The 20,094-nt window shown below is 36.8% G+C and overlaps 1 protein-coding gene across 2 annotated transcripts in view; it reads left to right on the top strand.

The window, feature by feature from the left end:
• Nucleotides 1-20,094, top strand: part of LOC136028167 (uncharacterized) — a 116,416-nt gene that overhangs the window by 50,593 nt on the left and 45,729 nt on the right. For both annotated transcript variants that reach the window (XM_065705852.1, XM_065705851.1), the window contains 2 exons: nucleotides 4,843-5,111; nucleotides 13,176-13,283. In XM_065705852.1, coding sequence (XP_065561924.1) covers nucleotides 4,843-5,111; nucleotides 13,176-13,283 — 377 coding nt within the window. The remainder of the gene's footprint in view (nucleotides 1-4,842; nucleotides 5,112-13,175; nucleotides 13,284-20,094) is intronic.

Genomic DNA, 20,094 nt, shown 5'->3' on the forward strand with positions numbered 1-20,094 from the left:
TTGTGCGGTTAGAAGAAATGCAAACCAGAATAAGCTGTTGAAGTACGCCTTGAACATCCTTTAAGTTATGGCATCTCTCGCACCATAATGGATCTCTTCGAAGAAACATTGCGAGACACAAACAACTATGTCGAATGTTACATTAAAATGCGAAAAGTGAAGGATGATGTAAATCAACGTGCTCCTTCATTGAAACAACAGCATCAGCTAGAAGACACGCGACAGCGAGAATCAGTATAAAAAAAACCTGCCGTGTAGCCGTGCTGAAGACCGGCGGCAAAGCCACCTATTTCCTTTTACTGTTGTGTTGTGTAGTAAAGCTATGTGCTCAAAACAAACCACTTAAAATTTTATTAATTTTGACTAAATAAAAAACATAGACCTGAACCAAAGAAAAATCGAAACCAAATGGAGAATCATTTTGTGTTGATTGTGAAGTGAAGCACATTAGTGAAGGGGCGGTAATTTGTAATTCAAATGAAAAATTAAAGAGTACGCTGGTTTTTTATGAGTTAACTTAAAAGCTGTAAGGGTAAGTGCCAGAAAGAGCAAGGACGAGACAGGCAAAGATTTTTGCTACTACCAGGAAAAATTTTCTTCACTTGTTGTGCATAAAACGTTCACAGCATATATATTTATATAAATAAAAATAAGTTGTTTGTTTGTATGTCTGTTGACTGACGTCATTATAAGGATTGAGTTGTGTGTCGTCATGAAATTGTTTGTCGACTGACGTCATGTTTGTCAACTGATGAAATTACAGACCGGAACACAAATGACGACCGGGACACAGGGAATATAAATGACGACCGGGACACTCAAAGAGAAATTACAGACTGGGACACCGGGACGCAAATCACGACCGGGACATAGGGAATATAAATGACGACCGGGACACAGGGACACAACTACAACGGGGACGCCGGGGGCACAGGGGGGGATATATAGATGACGACCGGGACACAGGGAATGTTCGAAGAGAAATTACAGACCGGGACACCGGGACACAAATGACGACCAGGACACCGGGACACAGGGAATATAAATGACGACCGGGACACTCAAAGAGAAATTACAGATTGGGACACCGGGACACAAATGACGACTGGGACACAGGGAATATAAATGAGGACCGGAACACAGGGACACAACTACAACGGGGACGCCGGGGGCACAGGGGGATATATAAATGACCTGCTGTTTGACCTGTGTGATTATATGGATGAGTAGGGTTAAGGCCTCATTCAAGTCCTGGTCTATATTAGTCACTAATTTAGGAAAACAGTCTTCCTTTTCTCCTTCTGTCTCTTTTTTTTATGTGTTTGTGCTGTTGCATTGGTGATTTCTCTTTTCATGATCTTTTCATGATATATATATATATATATATATATATATATATATATATATATATATATATATATATATATATATATATATATATATATATATATATATATATATATATATATATATATATATAACAAAATCTTATACTAAGATTACACTTCAAACCAAGGCCGTATTCAGGATATTTATTGGGGGTGTTTTTCGGGGAGGGGGAGGAAAAAACTTTAAACACGCATCGAAAATTTGATCATATGCACTTTTTTTACATTTCTACGTGTCAGACAAAAATGCCGCATACAAGGGGTTGACACAGGGGGTTGAAACAACATTTTCGGTTAGAAGACACGCGATAGCAAGAATCAATATGAAAAAATACCTGCCCTGTAGCCGTGCCGAAGACCTGCGGCAAAGCCATCTATTTCCTTGCACTGTTTTGTTGTGTAGTAAAGCTATCTGCTCAAAACAAACCACTTAAAATTTAAAAAGGATATTTATATATATAATGGCGAAGGAGTCTTCTACCGCGAAGCATGTATATTGTTAGAATTATGTTTGCTTAATCCCAATACTGGATAGTTGAGTGGAACACTCAACTATCTCCTTGCTGCAGAAACTAAGCCTCACAGGTGAATTGTCTTCTCAATATGAAACAGATTCTAGTGTTATAGTTCCTACTCCCCATATATTTGGGAAATGAAACTTTGAGATACAGAAGATCCGTATATGTTGGAAACCAGCCTACACAGAAGCTACGAGACAATTAGTTGAAAATTTAATTGACTATCCGAAAGTGAAAGTAGGAATTGGACAATTCCTATATATCTTCATAAAAAAATAACCTTGTGCATTGATATAATCTATCTAACCGCGATTTATTCTACCTCACAGGTGAGGTATAAAATACTGTGAGGTATCACAGTGGCTTAAGGTAACTTAGCAGGCTGTGAGGTATCACAGCCCCCTAAGTTATAAAATACTTACTTTTCGTGCAGCCATTTAAAAAAAATGCAAACATTACAAAATATTCCCCTCCAAATTTAGAAAATTATATTTTTTCTCAAAAACTAAAAAAGAAAATTTCAATAGAGCTTGCGTTCGACAAATGACAAAAAAAAATTTCAGCATAAGTTATCTGTATTGAACGACTGCTCTTAAGAGTTCGACTTTGATTTTTTCTAGCTTCGTATTCTTTATGTCTGGCTTCCCTACTTCCATTTATCTGATCGGGTAATTTGTGGAGAAGCTCTTGGTTGCTAGATTTCCAAGAGCCACAACTTGAGCATGAGCTACCACTCTTCCAACGAGGTGGTGACTGCGTATCTTAAAATAAGATATCTTCACTTTCAGCACACATCCTCTGAGTAACCTAAAAGGAATGAAAATCTATCAAATAAATATGGAAACTTGTTTTGTCCTGTTGGTTGTTGTGTTGGCAGAAGCTCCTGATAATTTTATTTTGTACTAAATTTGACCCATCGATAGTATAATAATTTACCAATATTCGTCAGTAAATACCTATTAGCATGATAATAAAATTAGTTGGTACCCATCGATGAACTCTTATGTAAAAGTTCTGGCAATACTTACTATTTATTTTATGAAAAACTTCCTGTCAGGGATGGGGTATTCAAGGACGGTGTTTTTACGCTCAATAGACCCTAACTAGAAAAAGTAATTTCCGAAGGTTTTGGTAGTTTATTCAACCAACGCATAGATTCTCCCTTCAACTTAGAGATGGAACAAAAATTTTCTAAGATTTTATTTACTTCTAAACTCTTTAAAAAGAACGGAAAAAAGAAAGCAGGATTTGGAACAAAGGACCACCACGACCAAAATACTTAAATTGTATTATACTCTGAGGAATAAAAAAAAAAGAAAATGATATAAAGACAAGAACCTACAGACAGGAGTTTACTGGCTAGGCCAAACAGCGTTCAATAATGAGAGATAAACCTAGGATTATGTTTGTAGTGTCTCCAGACTTTTTTATTGGCAAGAATCTATAGCTTAAAACTCCAAAAACGTCACAGTGAAAGTCATTTAGAGGTTAAAAGCATGGAAACGGCCACTGGTAACCAGTTTTGATATACAGGGAGGGGAGATCTTGAAGAGGGGCTACGGCAAAAGAATTTCAGAGGTTCGGGTATCAAAAGTACCGGTTTACAAAAGTACTTTACTACTATTTTGTTTAGGTTAAAACTTCACTTGATACCTTATTAGAGAGAGGGATAGGGTTAAAGACGGTCACAAAATCTAGACTTGTCTTGACTAAAAGGTGCCAGACTGTAGAGATGAATATACCCGCTTTTTTCCTAACTGATCCTTATCTATATGAGTTGCCTTTTTTTGTATTTCAAAATAAAAATCTGTTATAATTAATTTCGTGTTATATATATCCTGTATTTTCCCATGTCCATAACCATGAATTAATGTTCTTATATTCTCTTTTTGCTTTTGCTGATGATAGTACCTGTGGTACTTCTAAGAGAATAAAAACAGAAATTCTTACAAGGTTAGTGGATGTGTTCGAAAGAGTTTTGATTCGGTTTGATGCTAACTCTCGTGCCTTAAAAGTTTCTAAATCAAGTCTTCTCCTTTTTTCTCTTGCATCTAAGGTTTGTCCATAGCTATATGAAATTATTCGAAATTATCGAAAATGCAGCTCGCTTGGCAACTTCAAAGGAAATAATGAATTTTTAGTTTTCATATGATTTTAGTTCCTTGTTTCTACAATTTTTCTCTATTGTTATTATTATTTGTTTGGGATCTTTGGAACTGTTCGAGTTTTTGCTGAGTAATGAGAATAAATTCTTATAAATCATTTAGCTCTTTCCAGCCCTTTCTCTCCCTTGCCCTCGCTTTAGTACAATATGCATTACGATACCCAATAACGGAATTTTCTATGCTCCAAAGTGGGATCTTCTCAATCCCAAGCTTTAATTAGGTTTCTCTAAACGTGAAACCTGCTTTTATTTTCTCAGGTTTTTTTTCAGTTTTTTTTTTGTTTTGTTTTGTTTTTAGATAAAAAAAAAAAGGTTGTGTCAATGCAAAAACAGGACGGAAAAACGATCAAATCATTTAGACTTGTATTCACTTTTTGAGAATGAAGAAAAAAGAAAAGTAGTCTTGTTCATTCTTTTAAGAAAAAATATTAACAGTAATCCTTTTTGTCATCAACCAACTGTTTTTACAGGTTTGGAGAAAGTTTTTCAGTATCCTTTGATACCAAATTGACAGTACTTTACAAAATAAAAATAAAAATATTTTGGGACAAATTGCGTATGTAATGTAATAATTTAAGAAAATTCATAAAAATATATACATTTTCGGGAGGGGTTTAAGGCCAAGGAAACCCCCTCCCTCCTTGAATATCTGCCAATTTCTGTAGGAAAAACAAAACACCATTAATGGTTAAAAAAAGGAAAAAACATTGTGAAACTATGATGTCCATGGAATAAAATAAAAAAGAAATCCTCTCATTCAGATTACTTTTAGATAACCTTCAGACTCACGAAGATGGAGCATTTGCAAGCCATACTCGTAGTCCAGTCGACCTTGATTTCGTACCTTCGATCTACAAAGACTGTGGTATAACAAGAGGGTGCTTTGGTAGCCCAAGGTTTTGCGAAGGCACACAAACTTGTAATCTAATTGTAACGTATAAACGAAGCAATGAAAGTGCCTACGAGTTTGAGATTTTGGGTAAAATGTACGAACCAGAGAATAATTACCTTGCTGTTGGCTTTTCTTTTGATCGTGGAATGGTAAGGTGTCAATAATATTAGGATGTTTCTTAAGTGTTTATGCAGCGTGTAAAAACATGCTTTTAAGATAAGAATTAATTATCTTTTGTGTGTTTTTAGGAAATTTTGAAATTTTAAGGGCACATACTGCGGCTATTGATATTCTCCTAGGACCCATAAAAAGTGGGGGGGGGGTATGGGAACATCAGTCTAATTTGTATGTGCTGGAGGGTTTTCTAGATCTACCCGCACAAGTAAGCAGAGGCAATAGTTTCTTACACATTTGAAAGAGCCGTGTGTACAATGGCGTCTAAATCTACTACAGCAGATAGCCCGCTCTTAGGTTACCCTATCTACTGACAAATGGATTACAAACACTCCCCCTGTTCCACTGCATAATTATACCCGATTGTAGTCGTCATATTTTCGAGAAGGGAAATTTTAGTTATTAATGATCATGATGGAGATGTTATTGACTGTTTCTCAGAAAATTGGTCTTATCTTTCTGGTTTCTAAAAGAATTCATATTCTGATAGTCTAGAAGCAATTGCCATATTTGTGCAATTACTAGGCTTTTCTAAGCTGGTGAATTGGAGTCACCTTGTGGGGCATCCTCATATCCCTGTCTAACTTTGTCTTACTAGAGAGTAAATTTTTAAAATCCGTTTTTCGTTTTTGTGTTGCGAGAGCAACATTTTGATTTTGTTGTGTTTTTTTTTTCCTAACACCCCGATTTCAGCTTATTCCCTAGTAAATGGCAAAGGTCTAACCTCTGTGGTTCTTACGAAAAGTGTGGACCTTAGCCCGGATTGATGAATATGACTTTGTATTTTGGAAAGCTTCGTAGAACTCTTGCCTGGGCCAAAAATCTATTGTTTCTACCCATTTCTGTTTGTGATTTCAACTGAGTTTATCATTCAGTTCTTATGACACTTGGTATTAACCAAGTGACATGTAGCGATCGCAAATTCTGTCGGTCTGTCTGTCAGTCTGTCCCGGTTTTGCTACTTTAGACACTTCCAGGTAAGCTAGGACGATGAAATTTGGCACGCGTATCAGAAACCAGACCAGATTAAATTAAAAATTGCCATTTCCCTGATTCGACCATCTGGGGGGGGGACGGTTAAATCGGAAAAAACGGAAAAAGGAGGTATTTTTAACTTACGAACGGGTGATAGGATCTTTATTAAATTTGATGTTGGGAAAGACATTGTGTCTCAGAGCTCTTATTTTAAATCCCGATCGGATCAGGTGACATTGGGGGGAGTCGGGGTGGGGAAACCTAAAATCTTGGAAAACGCTTAGAGTGGAGGGATCGGGATGAAACTTGGTGGGAAAAATAACCACAAGTCCTAGATACGTGATTAGTATAATCGGAACAGATCCGCTCTCTTTGGGGGAGTTGGGGGAGGGTTAATTCTGAAAAATTAGAAAAATGAGGTATTTTTAACTTATGAAGGAGTGATCGAATCTGATTGAAATTTGATGTGTCGAAGGATATCGTGTATCAGAGCTCTTATTTTAAATGCCGACCGTAGCTGGTGACATTGGGGGAAGTTAAGGGGGAGCCTAAAATCTTGGAAAAGGCTTCGAGCCGAGGGATCGGCATTAAACTTGGTGGGTAAAATAATCACAAGTCCTAGATACATGATTGACATAACCGGAACGGATCCACTCTCTTTGGAGGAGTCGGAGGGAGGGTTTAATTATGAAAAATTAGAAAAAATGAGGTATTTTTAACTTATGAAGGAGCAATCAGGTCTTAATGAAATTTGATGTTTGGAAGGAAATCGTGTCATAGAGCTCTAATTTTGAATCTTGACTTGATCCTGTGACATTGGGGGGAGTTGGGGGGACCTAAAATTTGGAAAATGCTTGGAGTGGAGGGATTGGGATGGAACTTGGTGGGAAAAATAAGCCCAAGTTCTAGATACGGGATTGAAATAACCGGAACGGATCCGCTCTCTTTGGGCGAGTTGGGGGGAAGGGGTAATTTCTAAAACATTAAAAAAATGAGCTATTTTAACTTATGAAGAAATGATCTTTATGAAATTTCCTATTTAGAAGAACCTCGTAACTCAGATCTCTTATTTTAAATCCTGCCCGATCCAGTGCCATTGAGGGGGGGGGCCGGAAATCTTGGGAAACGCTTAAAGCGGAGAGATCAGGATGAAACTTGGTGGGAAGGATAAGCACAAGTCCAAGATAAGTGACTGAAATAACCGGACCGAGTCCACTCTCTTTGGTGGAGTTGGCGGGGGGGAGTAATTCGCAAAAATTTGAAAAAATGAAGAATTTGTAACTTACCAACGGGTGACGGGATCTTAATGAAATTTGATATTTAGAAGGATCTTGTGCTATAGAACTCTCACTTTAAATCCCGGCCAGATCCAGTGACATTGGGGGGAGTTGGAGGGAGAAACCGGAAATCTTGGAAACCGGAAATCTTGGAAAATGCTTAGAGTAGAGAGATCGGGATGAAACTTGATGGGAAGAATAAGCACAAGTTATAAATACGTGATTGACATAATTGGAACGAGTCCGTTCTCTTTAGGGGAGCTGCGGGTTGTTAATTTTGAAAAATTAGAAAAATTGTTTTATTTTTTAATTAAGAACGGGTGACCGGATCTTAATGAAATTTGATATTTAGAAGAAACTCATGTCTCAGAGCTCTTATTTCAAATTTCGACCAAATCCATTGAAATTGGGGGGAGTTGGAGGGGGAAATCTGAAATCTTGAGAAACGCTTATAAATGTTGTAGATTCGTGATTGACGCAACCGGACTGGATCCACTCTCTTTGGGGGAGTTAGGGGGTAGGATTCAGTGCTTTGGCAAGTTTGGTGCTTTTGGACGTGCTAGGACGATGGAAATTGGTAGATGTTTCAGGGAGCTGCACAAATTGACTTGATAAAGTCATTTTTCCTAACTCGACCATCTCGAGGGCCGAAGGGAGAGGAAAAATTAGAAAAATTGAGGTATTTTTAACTTACGAGTGGGTGATCGTATCTTAATGGATTTTGACATTTAGAAGGACCTCGTGAGTCAGAGCTCTTATTTTTAATTCCGACCGTCATTAAGCCTCTGATTTTCCCTTTAAAGCAATCTATTTATTCTTAAGTTTTGCTAGAGCTCATGCCATATGAGCTCTTGGCTCTTGGCTCTTCCCACCTCGTCACAAGTGCCATATGAGCTATTATTTCTGGTTTGCACTTGGGGTTGCAGTATCGATAATGGTATCGGATATGCCTCTTAAACTTTAAAAGTTCTCTCATTGGTACAGAAATTAGAGTTTATCCTTTGCATCTTTCTAAATGATGACGTTAGAAACTTGGCCTCGGCAAAAAGGTAATTTTTGAATAAAGACAGGTATATTTTTTTCGACGGCAGTCGATAGCTCTTGATGAGCTGATCAAAGTGTATTTCATCCATTTTTTGGTTGAAAAATTCCTTCAGTTTGAAAGTTTAAAGGAGATGATAACTTCAGTAGTAAGGCACAAACAGAAACAAAAAATGGCTGATACAGAAATGGTATCAGATGTGCCTCTTAAACTTTAAAATTTTTGTCATTGCTAAAGAAATTAGAGTTTATCCTTTGCTCATTTCTAAGTGATGACGTTAGAAACTTAGCCTACGGCAAAAAAGGCAATTTTTTGAACTAATACAGATATTTTTTTTTTCCGACGGCGGTCGATAGCTCTTGATGAGCTGATCAAAGTATATGTTATCCGTTTTTCGGTAGAAAATTCCTTCATGAGATATACCAGTTTGAAAGTTTAAAGGGGTTGACAACTTCAGTAGTAAGGTACATACTGAAACCAAAAGTAGGCCGATACAAATTGCGAGACATATAGGGGAGTTTTAAGCAACAGTTGGCTTTGAGCTCATAATCATTTTTGGCAATGAGGGGTTTCCAACTTTCGCTAGTTGGTGTACCTACTATTTGTTTCCAGTGTATTGGATGGTAAGACCAATTTGGTTCCAGATGTAAGAGTTGTAAGGGACTTGTAAGTAATAATCGGCTGTTAAGCTACAATCATCTTCAGTAATAAGAGGTTTGCAACTCTTGCTAGTTGCAATGAGGGGTTTGCAACTTTTGTGAGTTGGTGTACCTAGTATTTATTTTAAGATCCTTACATATTAACAACTTCAGCGTTTAATCGAAGCGCGGAAACACAACAAAAGTGTTGCTCTCGCAACACTTTACTCGGCGAAGCCGAACAAATGTTGCAGCAACTCCTCACGTTGCCCATGTAACGTAGATTTAGTTAAAATTGATTGATTTATCCTAATTTAATGCGACTAAATGTTTAACCTAGTAGAGAAAGAAAACACAAAGGTTCGGACTAACATTTGGTTTGGAAAACACAGAGGTTTGGACATCATTCAAACTTTTATTCCACTACATCTTATAGTCTAGCCATCCGTTGTTTTTACTAGAGACTTAAGTAAAAATAGAATTAGCACAGAGTTTCTTATCGTAGTTGGTCTGCTTGTATGAACTGTACCTGGACAGGTACCATCGCAGTAAATCTAAGAGAAGCCAATAAGTAAATGTTCAAATGAGAGCAGGTCTATTAATTCAACAGTGAAAACACCTACAAAAGTCCGGATATCTTGATCACATGTACAGCGCTTGTCATCAGCAAAACTACTGAGATATATACACAGATATATACATTTATTATTAAAAAAAGAAGACAAAAACTATTCGCCATTCGCCTGACAGGAAAGGCAATAGGCTTGGAAGGGCAAGCGAGGTTATCACCTTCACCTAATTAAAATCACATTTCTACCACGCTACTCAACACACAAACTCAACTGATGAAGGAAGAAAGGAAAAAAGGGAAAGAGGAAAAGAAAAGAAGGTAGAAAACAAAAAAGTTAACGGCAAAGAAAATCAGGGACATGCCTTTAATAGAGTGACAACTGTGAACAGGATTCATATCAAAATCATTCACGAGATAAAAGAAATTTCTTTGCCCGTGACTTGAAAGCTGAAAGACTAGGCACTTTTCTACACACTCGGGCAGTATATACCAACCATGGGGACCTTAATGGCGAATCACAAAAGATACCCGAGTGGTACTCCTAAACTCATGAGTTGAGTTATCAGCTTTTCTTGTATTATGATCTTGACTGTCTCTTTTAAAAGTAACAAGATTTTCAAAAGCAGGAGTGAGCAGGCAATTAAAATATTTAAACGAGAAAATCCCGACTTGATAATATTGAATTTGGGAGCCGTCTATTAACTTATTCCTTTTAAAATGCCCATGAGCAGGAACCCCATCAAAATCATAAAATTCCCCTAGTTATCTCTATTCTGAAGTTTTTGCACTCTTTTGAAACATGTTACAAAGTTACTTGCCCATATAGAGCATCCGTAGCTAATATATGGACAAAATATTGAAAAACAAATCATTCTTAGAATTTATTTTGGGACTAGAAAGAATTAAAATTAAAACTATCATATTTATACAGAGCAAAATAACCAGAAGTAATTATTTTGTTCTGTATAAGTATGTTAGTCTTATTTTTAATTCTTTAGTATTTCTGCTGATGACGATCACTGCTGTAATGTGACCGAAATATCTACTGTCCAAATTTTCACTGTCTAATAAGTGGACTTATCCCTATTTGAATGTTTATTCGTTCGTCATAGAAAGGCAGAGTGATATTGAAAAAAAAATAACTAAATTAAGACATTACATCGAAAACTAGGTGAAACCACATGTTTTGGGAGAACTCTAATGTATTTTTCAAACTTTATAGATTGTTAATGTGCACTTGTAAATACAATGTAATTTTTTACAGGCTGTAAAAGATTAGAGTCATATACTAAATACTCATTTATTTTTTTATATACCGTATAACTGATGCAAAAATACGATAAACAGGCGTCAGCTGTTTAATGGTGAAACTAGTGTTTTATTTTCTTACTAAAGTGTTTATTTTCTAATTTTCGAAACTAGAGTGTTTTGTTTTCTTGCCCTCTTCACTGCTGTTTCGGTAAGATTGACCTGTTAATCAAATTATAAATGTATGTATAACGAGGAGACTATTCATTGGTTGGCGCAAACATTCAATACTAGATGGCTAATCTTCATTGGAAAACTTACGTAAATTAGCCTAATTGCAAAGTTCAAGGATCGCATTGACTTAGTTGAAAAAATATCGTTTGTGAAACTTAAAATATATATTTTAATTTCTAAATTTCTTTAATAAAATTTCTTAAATAAAATTTATAAAATTTCTTTAGTCTGTTTATGCCTGTAATGCAAGAACAGTTTCCAGTACATATATATTTCATGCATCTATAGATCACAATACGCCTGTAATAATATTTATTTATAAATCGCATACATCAAAAAGATATATCTAGAAAATGGAGTATCTAGAAAAAAATAACAACAGTAAAAATCAAATAGAAACCCAAAAATGAAGCAAAAAGAATATAAACTCCGTAGGCTCATTGGTATTTTTAAAATTCTGAAAAGTCTGTAAAATATTTGTATTCCATTTCATGAAAAAATAGAAACTTGAATTCTGTTTAAGAATAAGAAAATTTAATTTTGAAGATGGAAAACTAGCCCATTGAAACTTATTTCAGGAGTGCCACACTAAGACATCATACACTTTTTTCTTTTTTTTAGCCTATTTCTCCACTAAAAACTTCGGGAAAAAACTTTGAAACACTAAAAACTTCAGAAATTGGAAAAAAGATTCTTAAGGTCCGGACGCACGAAGCTTTTTATGGCACTGGTATCAGCAGCTCGGTGAGTAAATCATGGCGGTACAAAAACAGTGGCCTTTACTCAAGATTCAAAACTAAACATCATGGACACCAATAGTCAACTGCAGTTTGTCAATAGTTGATTGATTGGTCTCAACTGACAATTTTCTGCTGAAGAGAAGGAAATTATTGAGAATTGAAACACCTAAGGATCATTTTTTTTAACTTTTTTTTTTATGATCACATGATGAAATTCGGTGCTGCTTTTGTAAATTGGTACCAAAAACTAGAAAATTGGTCATGCTTGAATCGCTGCCAAACTCTTTAAAATTTGGTCCCGATTTGGCAAATCGGTGCCGTAAAGAGCTACGTGCGTGTGGTACTTTAGGGTTAGATATACCTTTTCCTAACTCTAAAAAGTCTTTAAAATCTCAAAATAAGTTCCTTGAGAAAATAGCAACTTGGCTCCTGCAGAAAAAAAAGAAAAATTGGAAATGAAAAACTTAAATTTTGATAAAAAAAAAAGGGTTTGGTTTTCGGTTCATTGGGTTACACCATAGCTCTGAGTGTAAGTTTTTCCGTTTATGAATGAGAAAAGGTGATGCTTATCCAGCAGGTTTTGGATTTGGCTAGACTATCCTTTTATCAGGGTCTGCTGTTTTTTTATTCACTGTGTTAAGGTTTAAGATAATTTGTCTTTTTGCGCTTTACTCTCTGAATAGAAAAGCCATAAATCATTTCAAAATATCCAAATTACTGACAAAAACCTTGATAAAACCTGGGACGCAATAGAAATATTTCTAAGCATTGTAATCTGGCATTCCAAAGGCTGCACAATAAATGCATTATCACACACTTATAAGCTATTTAAGTACCAAAACAAGCAATGTATTAATACTGTTTTCCACCCAAAACTTCGCATTGAAAGCTAGTCGCAAAAACTTCGAAAGGGGCTTTTGTAGTGGCTTTTTGAAGGTGTAAGTTTGATTTGGGGGTAGGGATGAGGAGGAGTTGTGTTGGGGGCATTTTTAGGGGAAATTTTTCATATGGGAGGAGGATTTCTTGAAGTAATTTACCAGAGAGCCTAGTCTGTTTTTTTTTAATTTAGTAATATATTAATTAGTTTATATTATATATATTAATTATATATAGTTTATTATATTATATATTAATTAGTAATATATTTATATTAATATAATAATATTAACATTATGAACTCTGTTAACATCTTGTAGAAACTAATTTTTAATCAAGTTTATTTTGCCATCCAAATTTTCTCGTGATTTTACGTCTTTAAAATGATTTTGACCAGCCAGAGCATATTATGTTTAATTATCAATATTTTTATCGCAGGGGAATGACAGTGTTACAGAATGTGTATGGCTTGACGGAGAATTTAGGCTGTACAACTCTTTTAATCGACCCGCCATAGGTGATTATTTCTCCAACAGAAGAGAGAAGGTGAGCCTCTTTTTTGAAATCCAGGCTCTTAAAATAAACATGTCTTTATTAGTTGATTGGAAACGTTCTTCATTGTTGTTTTCAATTTGAATTATTTCGAATAGCGATTTTTTTTATTATTATTATTATATGCCATTAATGAAAAAAAAGAATGAATTACATTGTGGAGATGTTTTTCATTAAAATAACGCTTAAAGAAACAACCTTTAACGATAGAATGATGTTTTCTTTCTTACTTTCTTCTATGTAAATATTTACTTCTTTAGTTTAACTTCACATTTTTTTTTCATTTAGTTAAATTTTTGTTCAATTCAATTATTTTTGACAAGTATTTATTGAATTTTTGAGGGTTAGAGAATATAGCTTTACTTTGATTTTCCCAAACAGGCGTGTTTGTTATAAAATTTTAACTCTGTTTTTCCAAAGTGAATTGAATTGAATATATTTATGATCCGTTGTAAACACAATAACAAACGGAGTATAAGAGAAGAAAAAAAGAAAAGAAAAGGGCGGATAATGATACCACCGCATACAGCTATTTTTGGTTTGAAAGTCGTTCCCAATTTCTCATCTGGATAAGGAAAATAAAGAGGAGAAACACTTTCTGAACAGAAAATTTGTGGGATAGGAAGTGCAGAAAAACAAATTTTTAAAATCATTAAACCTACCAAAAGCAGCCCAGCACATCAATGCACATGGCAATATTGTGAGCTAATTTCTTAAGTATATAAAAGACCTCCGAATATTTTTTCAATGGTTCACTGAACACCAAGAAATAGGATGTAGGTTGTATGTTTGCAAAACATTTAGAACATTTCAACATTGCGCAGCAGATAAAATATTGCTTGAGTATGCTGAAGATATTTTGTTGTAGCTCTCCATTCTGCGTACTTGCCAAGCACTAGCTGTTTCATAATCAAGAAGGAGATAAAAAAAAACTGGCTTGTTTCAGAAGATTTTTGCTTCCAAAGATTCATGGATTCTAAATTAAATCTAATAGACCAAAAGTTAAATAGTTTTACTTTTATAGTATAACCCTGTTTTTTTTTATGCTATTGGATGATGGTAAACAAGTGCATTCTGTAGATACTAATTGTCTTTGATTTGTATAATCCCCTTGCTAAGTGCAAGTGGTACACTTCTATTCAGTTTTGAATTTTCCCTTGGAAATTTGTGCAAGTATCTTTTGGCGACTTGATATTCCTTGTTATATATTCAAATACTTGAAACTATAATCGTAAAACATTTTAAATAAGTTTGATCCACAGCGGTGCTATAGACAGGTTTTCTGACAACTGGGCAGAAATTCACCTTGTAACTCACTTCCCCTCCTTCATTTTTTAGATTTTTTCCCTAACTGTTAAAACGCAATTAACAAAACTCATTAAAGTTTTTAAATTATGAAAAAAGAAATAAAAGGAAAAGCGGATTGTACATTTTAGAAAATTTACATGTAAATATTTTAATATAGATAACTTAATACGGAATCTGTGTATATAAATCGAATGTATGTGTTTATGTGTGTCGGTCTATCCTTTATGCGTTACTACATTGTTCGGCAGATCGTCAAGGAACCTTAAGAAGTTGAGAAGTACACTCTTACAAATGAAAAAAAAACTGACTCAAACTGATGAAATTAGAAACCCTGCAGCACAAATATATTGACAGTTATTTCCGTAAATAATTCACATTTATAGAAATCGTTATCAAAGAGGTCGATATTCAAATAACTGGTTATTTAAGTGTGAATTTTATCTTCTAAAACACTTCTGAAATTAAAAAAAAAATCAAATTTAAAATTATTATAGCTGTTGTACATATAGGAAAAAATTATCGCGGACGAGAAGGGGGATTTTCCACAACAAGACTGGTCTGATTTGCATATCTTTTTCCGATTCTTTGTATATGTAACAAAAATAAATTATTCAGGTAATTTGCATAAATACAGGGTAAAGGACAACTTCATTCATTCTGGGATCGACTTTATTATGAAAAGTATGATTCTTCATACGTCATCAGTCTAGACACATTCTCTTGGGGCCCAGAGCATGATGCAGTCATGTCAGATCTTAAGCATTCCATTGTCTCAAATACATTATTCTTCAAATACAGATGTAGAATTGAAAGTTGATGCCCCAGGCCACGGTTTGGGAGCCCATCTCTGCTGTGATGAGGAAGTGGTAGCGTACGCGTCTCGGGCACTGAACCAAACGGAAGAAACATACTCGCAGCTCGAAAAGGAATTGTGTGCGGTTGTCTACTTCTGCAAACATTTTCACCACTATTTGTATGGAAGACGTTTTACAGTCATAATAGATCATCGGCCACTGGAGACCATTGTTACCAAACAAGTCCACAAAGCCCCTCCTCGATTCCAGAGACTTATGCTGCAGCTTTAGCCTTACAATCTCCACTTGCAGTTTTGACCTGGATCAGAAATTCCTGTGGCTGACGCTCTGTCCAGGCTGCACTTACCCAACACAGACGACAAACTACAGAAGGAAATCGATGTGTATGTGCACAAAATTGGCAAACACTTACCTGTGAGTGATAGCAAGTTAGCAGCAATCAAGGATGAAACCGGCAAAGACCCCCAACTGAAGGATGTCCTCAATGCTATAGAAAATTGATGGCCAAGCTGCAGGAAAATGTGCCAGTCAAATATTATCATGTTTTGGAGCATCCAGCACGAACTCTCTACAGCAAATGGCATCATCTTTAAAGGAGAGAGACTTGTGATACCCCAAGCTGTACAATCTGAAATCCTGAGGCAACTACATGCTGCCCACCTTGGTGTGGATAAAACCAAGCAATGGGCAAGCATGCTGGTCTACTGGCCAGTTCTGAACGGAGACATGGAGCAGTATATCTGGAAGAACAGAACTTGTGCCAAAAACATGCCTTTAAACGAAAAAAAAGCCCTTGATCAACCGTTCTGTGCCACCTCTGCCATGACAAAAGGTTGCATCTGACCTCTTCAAGTGGAATGGAACTGATTTCTTAATCACTGCAGATTATTACAGTCGATTTTTCAAAGTCGATAAACTGAATACCCTCACATCAAAGGCAGTGACTAGCAAACTGAAAACTCTTTTCGCTCGATATGTAATACCAGTGGTATTCATATCTGTAAATGGCCCACAGAACACCTCAACAGAACTCCAGGGATTTGCAAAGGCATGGGGATTCAGGCACCTCACATCCAGTCCAATCTATCTGCAATCCAACGGACTAATCGAGATATCAGTACAGACAGCCAAGAGCCTGATGATCAAGGCATCTGAAAATGGTGACGATCCCTACCAGGGCTCTTAGAGTACAGGAACACGTTTGTAGATGGCTTAGCTGCACAAGGTCAACTTTTGATGAGCCACCAGCTACGATCGGTCCTACCATGCACGATCAACAATCTGCAAAAGAAAGTAGTCCCAGAAAAGGAATTTTTGAACTCCCGCACGTAGGGGCAGCAGCGGCAGAAGTCTCAATATGACAAATCAGCTAAACCTCTGTCTCCACTTTAAGTAGGGGATTCAGTACGTGTTCAAGCATCCCCGCTAAGCATCTGGAGTCCAGCAACCGTCATTGCCTGTTCAGAGCTGCCGCGATCGTATATTGTGGAAGCAGATGATTGGCCGGTTATAAGAAGGAATAGAAAGCACCTATCGGACCTTCCTCATTGCCGTCCTGAAGATCAACAAGGCAGAGCGGTATCAGCCTTGCCGAAACAGCAATCACCTAAGATACTCACTCGCAGAGATCGCACACCCCCAGCAGAGTCACAGAACGAAAGTCACATCTCGCCCTTACCTTTCACCCCATTGCTACCAGCTGCACCCCGCGTGGAGGTAACACCCACTGGAGGTTCCGGGATGCCAGATAGGCATACGGTGGTGAGACCTAGCACCAGCTCCGGTACCACCACTATCGGTTTACATCAATCGATTTGAACCAGGTCTGGAAGAGCTGTCAACCCACCTAAAAAGCTCAACCTGTAAATAGAGACCGTATGAGAGGAAGAAGAAGTGAACTAGTTAGTGAATATGTAAGAAGCGAGCCTAGCGCCTTCTTACACGTACCCTCCTGAAGGTAGTCATTACAGTGTGCAAGCGTGCTCACAGTGGATGAATAGGAGCGAGTTTTGAGTGTTGATGTAAGAGGAAATTCAGGCAACTTAAATGACAAAAGAAGGAAGGTGTAGCATTTTGCTATGCTTGTGCTTAATTCCCTGCTGAACCTATACCATGCTTCGCGTATGTAATGCTTGTGTTGTGCTTATACGTTGCTTTATTTTATAGGCAGCCTGTGTCAATAAACCTTATTAATACAAATATTGCAACTTAAGATGACAATATCATCCAAATAGGCACGAGCATATGCCTTACAGGGCTCTAAAAGCTTACCCATGAGGTTTTACATACCCATCGGCTTTGCGGGATGCGTTATGGCCTCTGCCTCAGAGGTCATGGCTCACCTTTATTAATCTGATATTTCACGATCTTAGTTCTTCCCGGTGTCCCTGAAAAAGTTTCTCGGAAATCTTGGAGTAGATTTAACAGCTCTTCCTTTGTCTTTTCGCCAAGGTGAGTTACTGACTCACACAGACCAGAACAAACTTCGCTTTCACCGTTGTTTATACGTTCAATACGTTCAGATTACTGTCAATCGCTGTCATCGAAATTTCTGGTTGTCTCCTCTTGAATTGTCGCAGAAGGTTGATTTGAAGTACTCTGTATTTCTTCCTCGCTTCTGGCATCTCAATTTCGTAATTGATTCTGCCAATTTCCCAATAGACTTTAAAGGGGCCCTGTCACCGTACTTCCCTTAGATTTTGGACAGAAAGTTTGATCCTTGGTCGGTCAAAATCTCAAAGGGGACTCCAACTCGGCAAAAAAATTGTTCGAGGACCTCCGCTATCCATCTTGCATTGGTCGTCCGTAAAGGTAACGTTTCCGGATGTATGATGGAATAATCCGAAATTACAAGCTATAATCGATGACCATTCCGTAATATTGTTAACGATCCAACAATATCCATAGCCACGCGGTAGAAGTGCTCTTCCACTATGGGTAAGGAAATCAGAGGTACCTTCTCCTTCGCTTTCAGCTTAGCGTTTTAATGTATTTTCGGACATCTCGTCTTACTCCTGGCCAGAAGAAACGAAGCAAAATCCGATCACAAGTCCACTGGTTACCAGTATGTCCACTTAACGGCGAGTCGTGGGCCAACTTCATGACGAAGGACTGTGGCATAACAAGTTGCAAAACCTCTTCGCCCACTGACGAAGTGCTCTTCCTATGCAGCACACCATTAAGGATCTCATAGCTTTCATATAGCGGAGCTTGCTTGAAACAACTTACCAAAGTTTTTTTCAGCCTCCTGTAGTCATTTGAGTCCATCCTCAGTTGGCTGGTCCAGACTTACCTCCAGAGCTGTACCCACAAGAGGCTTGTACAAATCACGCTCTCTACGCTTCTCCTTTCGACTCTTTTTCTGTCTGTCTCGCCTCCCAGTGTTCCAGGATCCAGATCTATTATCCAAACATAATTTTCTGGAAGATCGACTCTCCCATCCTTTCGGCATTGGAGGCGAGTCAATCATCCTTGGTACGGATTCAACCTGTGTAAGCTCTTTTTTGCACTAATGATTTCTCCTTAGGCTGACCAGAACTTTAATATTAGGTTTTTTCTTTCCAAAGTGCTGACTGCAAAGTTCATTGAAACGAGGAAATGATGCCCCAGAATCACATCCACAGGTAATTCGCTTGAGACAGCAACAGGTACGCAGTCACTGAAACCTTCCCCTATCTTTCCTAACTGGATGTGTAAGTCTTTAAGAGGTTTGATATAGAACCCAATACTAAAATAATATAAAATTACTAGGAAATTTTGTATAGAACCAATACGAGATTAATATAAAATTACAGCTAAATTTGATATAGAACCAATGCGAGAGTAATATAAAATTACTGCCAAATTACTACCATTACTAAACTGCCATTACTACCAAATTACTGCCATTACTACCAAACGAGAGGAATACAAAATTACTGCAAAATTTGGTATAGAATCAATGCGTGCGTAATATAAAATTGCTGCAAAATTTGGTATAGAATCAATGCGTGAGTAATGTAAAATTACTAAAAAAATTGGTATAGAACCAAAGGGTGAGTAATATAAAATTGCTGCAAAATTTGGTATGAGACTAATGCGTGAGTAATATAAAATTACTGCAAATTTGGCGTTAACTAGACCCTTCACTACACTGAATGGTATCCTGTAGAGCCGGGACTTGAAACCTCAGCCGCTCTGACAAGACTAGCGCTTACCCACTTCAATATAGGACACAGGATAAAGGCACAAAGTCGAGCCGGTCCCACAAATTCCTCTTTACTACTGCAGCACCGAAAAGCTGCCTTAGAACACACGGACAATTCTTTCAAAACTGAGTTGTGTATACTACTGGAATTTACTATTTATTGGAATTCCTTCCGACCAATATAAAAAATCAGTTACACGACAATACTAATCAAACAACCGACAAGGTATCTCTATCTAAATGTCCAAATTTATTTACTATTTTTTAAGTAATTAATCTTTTATTTAATTCAATTTCAACAGAAATTCATTTTGTGTTAAAAAACACCGTAAATAAAATAAATAATTTTTCACTTATTTTAACTTTTTCACACGGTGAAGTTCACCAATTATGGATAAAAATTTACCTCGTCACAAGTGAGACGTGTTTCAGTGTCCTACTTCTGACACCAATTTGTTGCCGACTAATTTTTCCCTATTCCAATAAAGCATCCAAA

Source organism: Artemia franciscana, chromosome 6 (assembly GCF_032884065.1).
Source record: "Artemia franciscana chromosome 6, ASM3288406v1, whole genome shotgun sequence".
In the NCBI taxonomy this organism is placed as follows: Eukaryota; Metazoa; Arthropoda; class Branchiopoda; order Anostraca; family Artemiidae; genus Artemia; species Artemia franciscana.